The following is a 16569-nucleotide window of genomic DNA, read 5'->3' as shown; positions in this document are numbered from 1 at the left end:
CGAAACAGCTAGCTGCCTATTGGAATGTGTTTCCTCGTTTGACTGCTCCCCATTGGACGCACGGAGGCATTCCCATTTGCAGGAATTGTATCAAAGATATCTCTGCTAATTATGGAGCGCTACTGTCATATGGCCTAAGGACTCAAAATCAAATTCACGCCTCGTAAGATTATGTCTCAATTTGGATTGTGCATCTCATCACTATTTTGGGCTCCCTCTCCTTTTACTTATTGCATTTCATAGTTCTTTCCTCTTCCCTTTTAGTATGTATTTAACAATGTGGTTGGCAAATGCGACATACGCCAAACAATTTGTATAAATGTACAAATAAAGGCAAATGCAACATACGCCAAGCAATTTGTATATATGTTCAAATAAAGGCAACGCTCAGGGCTTTGCGCCATTCCCTTTGTTATCAATTCGTAAAGTGGGTGGTGTACGAATTTAGGAGCACTATCTTTGACTACTTATAAATTCCTTGAGATCAACTGTTTTCAAATGAGGTTAGAAGCATTGACATCAGTTTTGATCGATAATCACTGGATATATGTAGGTTGGAAAGAAGATATATTCTCATTGACTAGACGGACCAAGCTCCTTGTTACCGTTGTCATGAAAAAACCCTTACTTTGCAATTATGTTAATGTGAATCTAAATCATCCACCGTCCTTTTTGGACCTTTTCATGGATAGATTTCTTGAGGGGTCATGGATAGGTTTTACATACCGTAACATTTTCGTGGGCTATTGTGGGCTCATTCCAAATCAACAACAATTATCGAAATTGTTAATTTTTTAGAGCTCTCCGAGTATGTCAAACAAAACAGATTTGCACAATGAAAATGAGATGACAAAATTATTTGATAATTAAAATTGCATATGTTTTATTGTATAAATTTGTGTCATCTATATACCTATCAATATTCGATCAAGTTAATTTTTTACATCAATCGCATTCCCAACAAACTCTACAAAATGAATAATTCCGTTAATAGTTGTGAGCTCGGGAGAAGCCCACATAGACCCTAACTTATGTCTCCATAACCCAAAGAGAGAATTCCGTTAATAGTTGTAAGCTCGGGAGAAGCCCACAAAGACCCTAACTGTGTCTCCATAACCCAGAGAGAAAATCAGAGAATGCACTGGGAAAAATAGAACCCTTTTTTAACTCCACGCAACATTCAAATCCACTCTGCCAAGGACAGTCCCTCACCCATTTCTTTTCCTCTGCGCAACAGAAGTATACAACTCAGAACCAAACGACACCGCACAGACCCAATCTCAACTTTGCCTCTCAACAACTCCCAACCAATCACAGCATACGAAGGGTATTTTCGGCATCCATGGCCAAAAAGTGGACGATGTAAGCCACCAAATTCTCTTATTATACAGTGTCTAGATCTAGATTATTATTAAGCAATGATACATGCAGACTTTTGTGTATAAATCCAAACACAGTTCTGTATGGAGTTGTCCAATACACATAGACCCAATAATAAAACGAGCAATCCTCAAGCATCGAATAGTTCTCAACACATTTTTGACCAATTATGTGCACATCAATCTGGTCACACACCTCTCCATCATTATGAAAAAGAGAGATTGTGAATAGCTAGTGGGGAACTGTCATGAATGCTGTTAACACTAGCATTCATCTGGGTCAAAATTTCGTTGCGAGACACAAAAACTCATTTGACATATTGTACATAAGTTAAAAGATAAAGACTACTGTCATCCTCCCCCTTCATGCAAACAAGCTCTGCTCAACTACACCTCATCAGGACTAGAACAATCGCAAGAAATTCACCTGCTTCAGCTTTCGAGAATCAAGGTCAAGGCACCAAACTGCGAGGACAGTCTCAAAACTCATAGGGTTATTAGAGATTGATGGAAGAGCTACAAAGTTGCAGGAAGCGTGATGAAAACCCAACTCCCCAATGTACCGTACAAAGGCTTGTTTCCCTCCCAAAAAGCTTTCAAATGCCCACTTGAAAAATATCTACATCTCACCCAGTTTAGCATTTTGACATCTCCGGTCCTGACAAATGCTCCGTCTAATCCGGTTTGTAATTGCACATTACAATGCTACGATAGATCCCAAAAGTTTTGTCTGGGTTGAACCTTAAACCCTTGAGGTAGGAAGAAGTCTAACCTTTGACAATTGTACCTGCAAGATTAATGAAAAAAAATGTAACTTAGGTCAGGATAGCGATCCCTAAAATTCAAGCTCAAGAATATGTTAATTCTAACCTTTGATCTAGTAGTCCTCCAGCCTTCTGGGTTCTTCTGCAAAGGGATGTATGAGAATTTCTCAATCAAAATGGGAGCCACACAATCGGAGACGGAGCCACTGACTGGTGATATATCCTACAATTGAGTTCACTAGTGTTAATTTGCCTTTCAGGAAAGGCATACAACCCAATCCCTGCAGTAAGCAATACGTTTTAAGCTTTCAACCCTTTGCTGCAATAATCTCGAACTGAATAGTGCTTTAATCAAAATAATTTCTACAAATTGCCCAACACCAAAAACCCACAAATACGCAGACATAGTTACAAACTTACTTTTTCTTTTGATGCTTCAAGATTCTTAATTTCCAAACGATCCTGATAAAACAATACCTGCACATGAAGCAATAATCAGGAAAGAAATCATCAACAACAAAAAGGTTGCCGAAGCAAAACCAACCACAAAGGTATAGCATGCTTAATTTGAAGCATCAAATAATTGCAAGAATCAAGCGTAGTTACATATTTACCCTGCAGTGGTGAGTGTCCTAAAAGTAACCTGCCAACAATGACACATACCTTGTCAAGTAAATGAAGATTTGACGCATCAGTTGCCATTACCCGTACACCAAGACAATTTTCTGGACTAGTGCAGAAGGGGCATAAAATAGTGCTGAACACGCAACCATCTTCCCTACACCAAATGCCCTGTCCTAGAGCACCTTCATGAGTTCTATTAAAAAGCCGCTGATCAACTGATGATAGGTCTGATATCACAACACGTATATCAATTGACTTACTGTCACCAGAATCTTCAAACCTTTCTTTCAAAAGAGCTGCCAAGTAAGTCTTTGATGAAGAAGTTTCGGAGCATCTAACAAACAAATGGTTCTCAGGAAGACCCAATGGATTCCTGCAGAGTGAGCAAAATATTTGCAGTCCCTTTTCCAAAACATGACTTGAAGGCTTACATGATTCCAAAGAATCATTTCCCGTGATGGATTGATGATCATTGAATGTGCAATCAGAAGCATCAAAGTGTTGCGTTCGCGCAAGGTTAACTAATGTTGACCCTACAGACTTTCTCCTTTTCTGGATATGAGAATTGACGCTCAAATTCAAGGCACATTCTGGATCAGCTAATAATCTGTTTGCATCTCTAGTGAAGTTTCTTTCAGGGGTGACCGCCAATGGACTACTGTACAAAAAATGACCTGCATTTGAAATTGATGGGGATGTGGAATGTAATAAGTGGTCCGGAAACTCAGAAGGGGCCTGAATTATTGTTGAACAAGAATTTTCATCCTTAGAGAAGGATCGTGGACTGGTTAGAGAGAGATTGACATCCACAGAAGGGGTTTCTTTGACAATGGTTACTTCGGGGTCATCATCGGTAAATGTCATGGATAAAGGCCCAGAGCACCTGCATAGAGATGGATTCACCATGTAACTGGTATGACATTTAATTTATGAGATCATGAGATCAGAAATATGAAAGGGGTAGTTTAACCAAGTAGTAAACCAATCAGAGAACCTAGTCAAAATAATGATTCAGAAACTTTCAAGAGATCAATAAAGGAAAACAAAATTAGTAAAAGCAAAAAAAAAAAAAAGTATTCTGGAACCCAGCATTCAATCTGTCAGAAAAGAGTGGACACAAAAGAACAGAGCTACCCTCCTTTTGGGGTTTTAGGGTAAACCAGTAAAAAGAACATTTCTTAGGCCACTGCAAGACTGCTGTTGCCAAAACTAAGTGATGATGTGCCAAAGTATTGGAAACTAACTGATGATGGTTTCGGATCTATCTTTTTCTTTTGTGGAAAAAGGCACTGTTGCCATGTCAATTCGGCTGCCCTGCTTCTCACATCAAATACTGACACCTAGATGGAAAGACTCAGCAACATAGTCTGACAGTACACAATAAGTGCATGACCGCAGGAGATTTAATTGCGCTGAACAAATTCAAAATAACTCTTAACAAGATCAAAACTCACCTAAAATCATTCCGAGATCTGCTTTTGAGATCAATATACTCTCTGGAACAGTTGGTATATTTTGCATCTGTCAGCTGCAATACTTGAACTTCATCATTGTCTTCTGATTTTGATTTTATAGAGGTGGCATCACACTTTGTAGCACAAGTTGGAGATTGGCATAAACTGGAAGTTTCGTCCATATCTGTCATGTCGTTTGAATTTAATTTTGATCCACACATATTAGGTTTGCTCAATTTCTGATTTGTCTTTCTTGTGGACCCTTTGCCTTGAGGCATATCAGAAATATTCTCCTCATCGATCTCGGGATTTGGTAAACCACTAACAGTCACTTTGCCAACCCGTTCCTGCATCAGTTTAGATCGAGCAAACACTTGGTTGATGTTAGCATCCGCTAACTTAAGAAAGAACAGATAGACATAATGGTACACTATAAACCGGGAAGTGATTTTTCGACAACCAGAGATTAACGCAGTACCTTGACATCTCTGAAAAACGATTGTAATTCCTCAAGTGACTTGTCAAAGCTGTCATGCTGCCTGATGGATTTCCTTAGCCATTTTGAAATATAAGTTCTATTCCTTTCTTCACGAAACCGTTCATCTGCTTGCCAAAACAATTAAAAAGCAAGCAAGAATTAAGAACAGTCGAGATGCCCACTTTCCAAGAACCAGGAAAAATAGTCCAACGGTCACACATAATGTATCCCCCAATCACTTTACACATCTTCGCCCTCAACACAAATATATGTAGCAGAAGATCCACATCTGGATGGGTAGAAGTTTGAGGAACATAACAGCAGAAAGTTTTTTAACTTCTGCAAGAAGAAAAACTCATCCCGTATTTCCTCTTGATTGGATGTTTGGTTCTCCTATGGTAAAGGAGTAGATTGGTACCAGATTGACTTTATCTCCACGTTGATCTGAGTTGGTGTAACTATGAACCAGTAAAAGTATTTTTCTGTGTTGGTTGAATAAAATGCTAATCTATCAACAAAATATCACTGCTTTTCACAATATACATTTGAAAGCCTCCTAATCTAACAGATCTAACAGGTATCTTCTATGGTCTCTTCCTGTTCACTCATGGTTAATTAGGGAATGTCAACCGATAGACAACGGTCTTGCGTACTACCGCATCTACAATCTCAATAGCATTGGCTCAACTCAATGGCCTTGGGAGAACAATGGCTGGAGTACAGAAGATGAGCTAAATCATTGAAATCTAACAAAATTTATGAGAACAACCTACACCACAAATACAGTACCAACAAAAGGCTAAACAACACCAATATTTCATGCAAAACATAAAAGTGGCAGACAACCCTCTAAAAAACAGACAGGCGGGCAAATTTGATAACTACGCTCCTCACCGCCACCAAGCCCTTCAATATAATTAAATGACATCAATCTCCACTTGCCAAAATCTACAATAAGTGTGCATAGATAGAAAGTAAATACCTAGCAGGATGATAGCTCCATAGTCAAACCGATGTCGGATACAACGGCCTACAGAAAAGAAGGCAGCAAATAACCTTGTTAAATACATCATCGTTGTTGTTGAGGTGGATGTGTGGTAAGACTAGACAAGATGGGATTAGAAATGAAACAGTTCGTGAGATGGTAGGCGTAGCACCTATAGAGGAAAAGTTGAGGAAAAATAGGCTAAGGTGGTTTGGGCATGTCTACCGTAGACCAGAAGATGCAGTAGTTAAGAGAGCGGATATGATAGCTCTAGATAGCAATGCTACGGGGAGGGATAGACCTAAATTGACATTAGATGTTGTTGTGCGCAAAGATGAGTATAATGTGTTTGTATGAACAAGTGGCTCTTGACAAAGCTCAATGGAGGAAACGGATTCATATAGCCGACCCCAAGTGATTAGGACGTGAGGCTCGGTTTGGTTAAATACATCACCGCTGTTAAGAAGATCCAGTAACACTATAACTGATCAGCACAAAGTAAAACAACATTTTCAACAAAACAAAAATCAACAAGGCCATGAGTGCATCTAGCCAAGTAGCCCTCATGCCTCGCTGCCCAGCAAAAACTAGTTGCAGGTTGCCCTCACAAGGGAAACAACTAAAGAGCCATGCTAGGGTCGTTGGTATCAACTAACAACAAAGAAGGCATTGCAGCAGAAATTGGGGAAGCGGTATTTCTTCGGAAATCCAGTTAGTCAAAAGTTGAAACCATCCAAAAGAGGACGACTTAAAGTTGAAAAACATGGACCAAACTGACGGTACCAAGAATCAACTCCAACAAGCAATGGAACAGAAATAACTGGATCAATCGTAGAGATGAATTAAACTTATAACCACTAGGTTTTTCACACATATCTCATAATATGCTACTACCAAGGAAAAAAGAGAGGGGGAAAGCTTGAATGCACAATGAAGGACTAAGATGGCTGCAGCTCTGCTGGTACGCAACGAGAAAAGAAGAATTACTTGTGACATACTTGTGAACTACACTGCCTCTTTGCATGATAAATAGACATGCTTCCCCCAACCCCAAGAAAAACAATTGTAATTTGCTAGGAGGCAAACGGGATGCAACAAGAAATGGACAGAAACAAGCTAGCTAAGTCCAGGTGTAGATACTTAACAAACTACTCACAAATCATGACCAGATATACAGACCAAACACTTAGCTTGGAGTACAAATAACAGGACGTACCTGCAGCTTGATTGAGAGCTCGGAAGGTTTGTTGACAGTACCACTCGCTCCCACTCAGAAGGTTTCTAGATGACTTGTATGTGTCATTATATTTCTTCTTCTGAGCAATTTGAATATCATTTCTGACAATAGAATAGAATCATGTCAAAATATATGAACATGTTCTAAAGAATACTTGTTCAAATTAGTCAAAAGGAATAGGGCAAATGAAAGGAAAAATGTGAGAACACCCACATGTTTGGAAAGGGAATGCCCACAATTATCTGACATAGTTCAGGAACAACACAATATGAACTACAATCATCTAGATAAGTGCCAACAATTAAATTTTCCCAGTTGAATTATAGTTTAAGAACTATAATAGAGAGCAGTGGTCAACTAAAAACACCAAAGAGCTGGATATAATTGTTCTGAACATCATTACAAAGAATCCACTACAATCAATCTGATCCATAAAAGTAGCATATACAGAGTCTTCCAGTCTGATATGTTTCCATGATTCAAGTGGCAGATAAGCTTAATTAAGGAAGAAAAGGATACAACCGCTCTAGCATTTTCATCGGAGAAATCAAGTCCTTCTGAAACCTATAAGGAGGTTATGGATATCAGAACAAACAAAGCCGTCTTCTGAAATCACATCATTAGAGCAACAGGCATTTCTAACAAACCAAAGACATTTCTATACTTTTGTGTCTATCAAGGAAAGTGCTCAAACTAAGGATGCATAAGAAGAGACGAAGTTCGCGATAGTTTCACTTTAGTATGTATACCTTTCCTCGGCAAACTGCTAGAAAAGCAGCTCCTTCCTTAGAAATAATGCCTGCACAATCCACACTGTCACAGTTATTAAGGCCAAGTTTTTTACCCCTTCTCTTTCTTCCAACAGCAGGCTTTTTGCTTCCACTAATCGTATCGTAATAATCCTTCAACATAGGCTCAAAATCATCCTGGCTTCCTCCTCTCGGCTCTAAACAAATCATAAAAGGCATTAGCATTCTCATTCGAACCAAGAACGCAGCCATAGAAGACGCCAAAGCATGGAAGGCAAAGAAATGGGTGGGTGATAAGCAAACCCCAAATCAGCATGCAGAGGAACAGGTTCACTAAACACACAAAAATCAAATGATCTTGGACTCCATATTTCTATAGTCACTGTATGATCTCAACTACATTAAGCGTTCGTAAGAACAAGAGGGATCCAAATGTATTACCAATAAAAAGGGATTTCCGAGCACTTAATCGAGACCATTGACCTGTTTCACGCCAACGATTGCATAGTTTCTCCATCAACTTATAGCTAGGGAAGAAAATAAGAGAACCTCCAGGAACAATCTTGCATATTTCCTCCAACGATGTGCCTAGTGCATCCTTCAGCAAATATAGTGATAATGAGGCCATGTATTGCACAACAATAGACCCAACAAACAACTGATTGAAACAAAGTAGAAAGTTTCTGGTCGTACCTGGAAGGCAAATCCATCAGCTGTCTTATAACTTGCATTCAATGGAAAATTACCTGGGCCAGTAGAGATTACAGCAGCCCACGCCTACAATAGAAAATTTTCTACTTAAAAACATCTACAGAGACATATTTAATCTGTAAAGCACTTATCATAATAAGCAAATTCATTAGTACCTGAGAATCAACATCTATCACATGTGGAGCTTCCAGACAAGTTCCAAACTGAACTCCAAGTTCTGATGAGAACGAGTTCATTGGGGATAGGGTCCTGTATCATTGAAAGAGATACAAGTACTCTAAGGAGAGTAAAACATTTTAGGCATGCAGCTAAAGGAAATATATGGGAATCTTAAAACACATAACCATAACAGAAACATGAACAAATAAATGGACAACTACAGAACACCCAAAAATGATGCTAATTTGAGAAGGGATAAGCATAACGTATCTTTCTAGTATATTTCTAGTAAGGTAGATGTATGTGCCTGAAATGGTAAGAATGTGTACAATGAAGAGGGGCACCACAACTTAGCAAGAACCATTTGAACAAAAATGTGGTCTGTGAAACATGTAGGCTTTCTTATAGAACACGAACATCCGTTTTACTATGCTTGTGGGTAGTAAACATCACAACTTAATCTCATCTAGGATGCACAGCTAAATGTGTCTATACTAACCCAGACGTTAGAATCACAGATAAAGAAAGATCAGCAATGCCTCTGAAGACAACAGCTGGATTCATGCACCACAAACTAAAGGTATATGTCCAGACAGCAGCAACATTTCCTGCATGCGTGAAAGAAACATTCATGATAATTTACACCAACATTACAAAATACCTTGCATCACTTGCAAAATAACTAGATTCTTGAAAGCAAAATACAACTAGCATCAGTCTTTTTCTTTCTTCCACAAAATCAAACAAAAAGGGGAAAATGAGCCAAAAATGTCAGAGATAAATGGAAAAAGAGAGTTCTTATAGTTCCATAAGGTGAACTTGTTGTGCAATAGTATGGTAAGGGTGCAAAATAAACACTATACCACCATCTCTTTTGACATATCGTTGTAGTCCAAGCTGATAATCTCTTTTGACATATCGTTGTAGTACAAGCTGATAATCATTTATGTGCACCCCATTTCCAGAGAAGAAATAGGTAAGTGATGAGAACAACCCTGTACATGTCTCATAGTCAATTGAAATGAAAGAAACAAACTGGTATTGGTAGATAGATTCTAAGAAACATGAAAATGGGAAACCACATCAACCTTCCAATGTTATAGCTGACATGCCCGTTAAATGGGCCATCTCCATCTCTGAAGCAGCTTTGATTGCCTAAACAGAGAGACAAAAAATGGAAAATTTTTAAAAAGGTAACGTAAAAACAAAAACAAATGCAAAAACAAATATGACAAATAAAAAACAACTTAGTGAACATTTGAACGTCGACACAAGCCCTATTAAGATATCTAAGAAATTACCTTTGAGGCACAATCTAGCAATATAGGGAAGCACTGCCGCGAAATGTTTGCTTCTTCGAGCTCCCTTAAAGCCTTATCTCCGCTCCAACTAGCGAAAGTGATTACAACAGAGAAATTGCTTTAGGTTCCTCTGGAGTTCAAAGTGTACAGATGCAGGCTTCAAAAGGAAATATTTGTAGACTTGTCTTCAATCTGAAGGCTCTATGTACCTGTAGTGGGCCAAACCTGTGCTCGGCAATGGGCCGAACATGATTCGTATGGGGCTCGCCAGAACGGGCAGCCCAGTCCACATGAGAAGCAGTGGGCGGAACGGTATTGGGCCAACGGCCCACATGTTCTGTCAGACCAGAGGCCCACGACCCGTTATCCTAGGGATCGGTCAGAGACCGACGGCACACCCGACCCAAGTATCAACCCAGGAGTTAGTTGGAGAGATTTCTAGAGTTATGCTTGGAGCACATGGAGGCCATGAGCTAGCCGGCCATCACCATGACGTCACTAATCGAGGCTACATGTGACGTCGGACGTGTGCCCTGCACACTTGGAGAGCAAGTACAAACCGTCTACATGTGCCAAGCAAGGTTGTTGAATCAGAAATCGCTCTGATTCGGTCATGATTTCTATAATGCATGGAAACATATATTTATTAATTAGGGTACAAAAATATATATTACAAATGAAAGTTTTAGGCCAAAATCAATAAAAACCTTCTTCTATATGATGAGTTGACAATTATGTAGAGTATCAGGTAAGCTGCTTCTATTGCAACTTCCAAGAGATGAGGATTCAGTAATCCTACTTTTAGTTCTTTCTGTAAAAAAGAGTTAAAAGTACAAAACAACCCCTTGGAAGGTCTATCAGGTGGTTGTATTTCCTTTATCTTTCCCATTTTCGATCCACTCTCATAATAAATCTACCTTTCTTAGTGCCTATAATACTACATAAGGAGAAAAATAGACAAAAAATGGCATATAACAATACTAAAAACCTTAAGAAAATAATTTGAAGTTTGAACCCTTTTCCACCAACAAAAAAGCAAACAAAGATTAAAAAATGGATTTTGTGTAAATTTTAAGTGAATCAAATCAAACGATTCATCAATTCACCAATTCACTTAAGATTCGCAACTATTTTCAATTCAAGCAGCCTGTTCGTATCGATTACCCACCAGATCGTATCGAATCGTGAATCATACAATTCTAACAACTATGATACCAAGGGATAAACCCTAGAGAAGGTAAGTCGTTCCCAATAGTTCTACAGTACTTCTTCTCCTCCTCCACATACTAACTTGATCGTCAGAGTGTCGTTGGGCTAACTCCGGCCCGACGGCGCTAATTGGTTGTTGCTCTTGCGGACTAGCTAAGGAAGAGGAGGCAAAGGTGTTCGGATCTACCGAGAAGGAATTCTCAAACTACCACCCCACAGAACCGTAACAACTTCTAAAGTGTCAAAGCATGATCTAAGATACAGCAAACTCTAAACACAAAAATAGACAATATATTTATATGGTTATGCTTAAAGCCTGCATCCAAAGGGGACTATGAGGAGATTTTAATACAGAAAAAAAAAAAAAAAGGTGATGATAAAGGACAATAAGCGGGCGTCCCAAAACTCCCTAACCCTAATTACACAGTTCAGCTTCGTTTCTCCCCAAAAAAACAGCCCATTTGTATATGAGCATATCCAAATAAAGTGATACGGGCAGTCGGGCACAGATGTTGCAAAAAAATCATCAACATAATAAAGATTGACAGCCAAATAGGCTCACCATGAGAAGTAATGCTGAAATTCACGCTTTTCTAAGGTACTTTCTCTTCGTTCCATCCAACTTACGATGTCCTATGAAGATAAAAGTCATTACAAACAAATATTTCTTTCGAACCCAAAGTTATCAAATACTGCCTGATAAAATATTACCTGTATCATTTCATACAAAGGTTGGTAAATCGTTGCATCAGCAAAAGTCAATTGCCCTAGCTCTGTCTGCAGTTCTTCCAAAAAGTAGAAGAGCCATAAAAAAAATTAACCAGTATACCTATAAGCAACAAGAAAGAAAACAGTTCACAGCCTTAAACTTACTATGTAAAACATCTTCGTCAACATCCACGCTACCTGCCTCACGAGACATGTCTTCTATGTTACTGGAATCAAGGGATACAGGGAACTATTATGGTAAATTGGAAGGAAAAGTTTGGAACTTATCATTTTCTCAAGATTGCATGGCAATAGAATTGTCTTTGCTCAATGGGCTTATGTAAATATAAACTTCTTTCTATGTTTTTGTAATGAAATCTGTCATTTAACCAAGACAAAGTCCCCCACCATGTGTATTCTGTTTCCACACAACCAGACCAAGTTTTCCTTTTAGTAATGAGTTTCCGGCGGTTTAGCTCCGTGAAAAAAGCCACGAATTACAGAAAAATTATTAGTAAATTATCCACATTGACAAAAGAAAATAAGGGATTGCAAGGCATACTGCGCCTCATCAAGAATGAGAATGGCCCCTTTAATATCAACTTCCATTGCTCTGCGGATAACTGGATTAACAATGTAATTGTATGGGCAAAAAACTAGTTGCGCATCTTCTGCCATGGACCGTGCAGCAAAATAGGCACAACCTGAGGATTGAAGAAATCTGTCAGGGGCTCAATGTGCCTGCAACATGAACAATTACTAAAGCATTACAAATAAAACCAAAAGATAACAAACCTTTCACAGCCTGTCCAACTTTCACAAGATCTTCAATGTCATGAACCTCATGGCAACCTCCTTTCTTGAGAGATAAATGGCCTTTGACCTTGTTCATGTTTCTGTTTAAGAAAGCAAAGGCTAAGGACCATTCCATTGACAATGTAGCCAAAAAAAGAAGTGTGTTGATAAAACCGAAACTCACTTGAATTCTGGGCACCCTACGTCAGGATCTTTCAAAAGCAACTTACTGAAACAAAATTATTTCACCTGTTAGTTGAGAAAAAAACAAGTGAATCCAGACATAAAAGTTTCCAACAGTAAAAAACTTACCATTCTTCATCGATATTGTCTTGGCCATGCACATGCATGTTTGTGCAGTAATGTTTCCTTGATGCCTGGAAAGGTACAGACAAAAAGTGAACAGCTTAACCTTAACTGGAACAACACCAATAATTCAAAATGACTACAAAAATAGATCAACGATAAGTGCCAAAGCGTACACATCTAGACCGCCGAATGTACATTTGTCCTATCTTTTATTATAATTTTTATTATCTTTATTAATACTATTATTATCATTATTACTAATTTTTTGATGTCTTTTGGGATACTTTTGTGATTGTAGGTCACAAAATTATTTGTACCAAACTCAGTCTTAAATTGAAAGTTCAAAACCAAGTAGTATATAGCAAGCTTTCAAGAGTAAATAATCCAGTAATCCTAAGTGAAGTCCTGCAATCTCGGTTATCTATAAGTAAACAAAGAGCGACAAAACCAAGCTTTGAAGATAGGAATCATGATTCCACAAAATGAAATAAAAATTGGGATAAACATACCAACACTGCCATTGGCACCCGGTAAGTTGTTTTCTTGTATTCACGGATCACCTGAGTAATTTGTGTGTGTGTCCTCCTAATTAATTAGCAAAAAGGAAACAGGTAAATATCCTGCAAGTAATAATCAAGTACCTATCACCTAGGTATCTCGTGATTAGTGAACGATTATGAAAACAAAGAATCCTGTTAGAAAATGAAAAGCTTTCCGATTCCCGGTGCTTGGTTAAAGCACTTAACTGCTAAGCCTCATCTAACTCCCAAACCAGTACAATTTTTGCTTGACAATTGCTGGTAAGTTGTAAGGATACTTGCAAAAACTTCAAAACAGTTTTTCCAACCATTTTATGTGATTCCAGAAGTTCAAGAATATGATACAGGAAGCTCCAGAAAACATTAACTTAAGAGTGGCATGATCCAATTTGTCAATTCAACTTGTATCATCCTATCCAGCAATTATAAAAGTTTACTCTTAATATGCTCGTAGGAATTAAAAATTTATAACATGGTGGAATCATGGAAAGAACAAGTTATGACTTCTTATAAAATATTAGGTAACTCTAACTAAAATCCACAATATTACATTAGGAAAGATATGTACAATTTTATAGGAACTTTGTTACTATGATAAGTGAATAAATACTTGTAAAGTCAATGTCTTGAAAACGCTTTTATTTCCCCTTGCACTAATCGAACTTCTAACCAATTCTGGAAATATGTGTTTTCCTTGTGCTTGTCTGACAGATTAAACTTACGAGGCATAGAAAATGGTAGGTGCAGTCTTTTTCTTCGAACTACTGTTGCTTGTTGCGAACTTAACTGGCTCTGGATTTCCTGAAGCTAAAGCATCGCAAGATCTCCAAGTTAGAAAAATACTATCTAATCTTGATAGGACAACAACAACAACAAAACAATTTATGACTACCCATATATCATAATATACAGAGTTAGCTTGCCTTGCCCCAATGATCCCACAAAAAATATGATAGCTTGGCAGGACAAAAATTGTCATTTTTTGCTGTAAAAAGTCTAACCCAAATTAGTTAGGGATACTTTTTTTTCTAATGGATGTATACATTTCTGATCCATCTGAGTTTTCTCTTCGGACGTGAACTCCTAATTGATTCTTTGCTGGGGGAGGAAGAGGTAGGGGAGTCTTATACTTTCTTCTCTCGGGTATTTCATCAACCAAACAGAGTATGAGGGGTAATAATATGCTCTTTCTTAACTAATAAAAACAGTTAATTTATCAAAACTGAGATATCATAATTTTTTTCACCAATGTTTCCTTGCAAATAAGGAAAATGCCAACCACCAGGCTGTGAATAATTCATATAAGGTGTATTGATATCCGCAAAAATATCTTAACTTTAGTGAAAACTTATTGATATCCATGAGAAGTGTATTAAAATTCTAAATTGTATGGTGTAATATGCATATTATCCACCGCTTAGCGGACGTTGGTTAGCAATACACTGCAAATAATTTAAAAGGCTAAGAATGGGAATAGATATAGAACCTGAAGGCTGCGATTCAGGAACAAATCCGCCGCCATAACCTAGAGGATCGGTCCGGCCCTCCGGATCAGGCCTCAAATACGCGGCAGGATTAGCGCTGATATTCTTCGACTGGTAATTCTTTTGCCAAGCGAGAACCGAGCAGAGCAGCGACAGCGTCTTTCCGGTACCCGTGGGCGACTCGAGCAAGCCGTGGCAGCTGCCGTCCCGTTGAGCTCGACCGAGCGTTGAGATGACTCTGCCCATGAACGCCAGCTGGGATCCGTAGGGTTGGTACGGGAATTCGACTGGGATGCCTCCGATGTGGTATGCGCTTTTAGGGTTTCTGATTGGTGGTGCTGAGGATTCCATCTCTGTGTGGTTTGAAATTGAGTTCTGCGTGTTCTTCTTCATCGATATTTTTTGTGAGAGAGTTATTGCCGGTGGATTTTGGGAATTAGGGCTGTTGAGTTTGTGCGGGAAGGAGTTTGAGTTTTCATTTGTGGCGGGTAGCTTCCATGGGAATTTTGTTTTAGGTTGAGAAACGCGGAAATCGCAAGTCTCCTTTCTCCCTATATTTTCGGCTTCTTTTTTCTTTTTCTTTTTCTTTTTCTTTTGGGGGGTGGCATTTTTATTAATTCTATAATTTTATTCATTTGTCTCAACAAAGGAAGTCTAAAAAATGTATTAAAAAAATAACAACTAAAAGGAAAAGAAAAGGATTACTAAATACCGAAAAAAATATCAAGATTTTTTTTGTATATTTGTTGTCGAGTGGTGCTATTTGCACCGACCATTCCATACCGACGGCCGCGCGAGGCCGTCTCCGGCCACCGGACAGCCGATTTGAGCTGTCCAAAAAAAAAATTTTAAAAAACCAAAGGGCTTTTCATGAGAATCAACGGCATCCGATGTGTGTAGAGTGTTTGATCTAAACACCCTATTTTTTCGTGTACATATGAATTTTTCGTGTATATATGTATACATATATACACGAAAAATAGGGTGTTTAGATCAAGCACCCTACACACATCGGATGCCGTTGATTCCCGCGCTAGGCCCCTCCGTTTTTTTTTAAAAAAAATTTGGACGGCTCGGATCGGCCGTCCGGTGGCCGGAGACAGCCACGCGCGGCTATCGGTACGATTTCCCTACATTTGTTGTCGGTACATATAGGATTTTCCGTTTGTTTGTAAATGTTTCATATTTTAAATTATTTCGTTGAGATGTATGATTAATCCCAGACGGGTAGATGAGTGGTGTTGAAGTGATAGTGCGTAGGTGGAGGTGGTGGTCAGTGATGTCATCGATGGTGAAACAAGGGCAATGGTGGTGATAGTGGTGGATAGATGTGAGGTGTAGTGGTGGTAATACTAGTGAATTAGTGGTGGTGGAAGTGGTGCGATGGTGGTAACGGTAGTATGGTGGTTGTGACGTAGCGATCACGTTCATGGCTCTATTAGTAGGTTGATAGTTACGGTGGTGAAGCAATGGTGTCATTAGTGGTGGGGGGGAGGGTTGAATTTGGGGTATAGCAGTTGTATTGTTGGAATGGTGGTGTATGGGGTGAAGTGATGGTGGTGGTGATAGCTGCAGTAAAATAATGATTGGGAGATGGCAGGGGGCGGCAGGATGGAGGGAAGAATGGCAATTTATGTGGTGGTGAAATGATGGTGATGGTGGAGGTGTGATAGTTATGGTTGGG

At 38.8% G+C, this 16569-nt stretch overlaps 1 protein-coding gene and 1 long non-coding RNA gene across 4 annotated transcripts; one reads left to right on the top strand and one right to left on the bottom strand.

Moving 5' to 3' along the window:
- Window positions 1–1375: 1375 nt before the first annotated feature.
- On the bottom strand, window positions 1376–15414 carry LOC131330817 (uncharacterized). 3 transcript variants are annotated; one of them, XR_009201201.1, is made up of 29 exons: window positions 14888–15413; window positions 14124–14208; window positions 13372–13447; window positions 12866–12930; window positions 12738–12782; window positions 12554–12654; window positions 12321–12462; window positions 11924–11985; window positions 11762–11835; window positions 11613–11683; window positions 9842–9929; window positions 9629–9695; window positions 9404–9535; window positions 9040–9148; window positions 8537–8630; window positions 8364–8447; window positions 8112–8268; window positions 7671–7867; window positions 7441–7485; window positions 7135–7163; window positions 6901–7022; window positions 5682–5729; window positions 4700–4824; window positions 4222–4568; window positions 2807–3650; window positions 2564–2620; window positions 2250–2366; window positions 1943–2166; window positions 1376–1844 (listed from the first exon to the last, which is right to left on the bottom strand). XR_009201201.1 is itself a non-coding variant. In XM_058364554.1 (28 exons), exons 1-28 carry the CDS (start codon window positions 15276–15278, stop codon window positions 2122–2124), a joined length of 3819 nt encoding a protein of 1272 aa, XP_058220537.1. In that variant the 5' UTR covers window positions 15279–15413; the 3' UTR covers window positions 1376–2121. The 3 variants fall into 3 exon arrangements, 1 of the variants encoding a protein (XP_058220537.1); XR_009201202.1 differs by having other exon boundaries at window positions 1376–2166; window positions 2250–2424; window positions 14888–15414; XM_058364554.1 differs by having other exon boundaries at window positions 1376–2166.
- Window positions 9941–11396, top strand: LOC131330818 (uncharacterized). Its single transcript, XR_009201203.1, has 2 exons — window positions 9941–11182; window positions 11218–11396. It is a non-coding gene; the product is annotated as an uncharacterized LOC131330818 (long non-coding RNA).
- Window positions 15415–16569: the final 1155 nt, after the last annotated feature.

The sequence above is a fragment of the Rhododendron vialii genome, chromosome 6a, assembly GCF_030253575.1.
Source record: "Rhododendron vialii isolate Sample 1 chromosome 6a, ASM3025357v1".
In the NCBI taxonomy this organism is placed as follows: Eukaryota; Viridiplantae; Streptophyta; class Magnoliopsida; order Ericales; family Ericaceae; genus Rhododendron; species Rhododendron vialii.
This window is presented reverse-complemented; position numbering and strand designations above follow the sequence as displayed.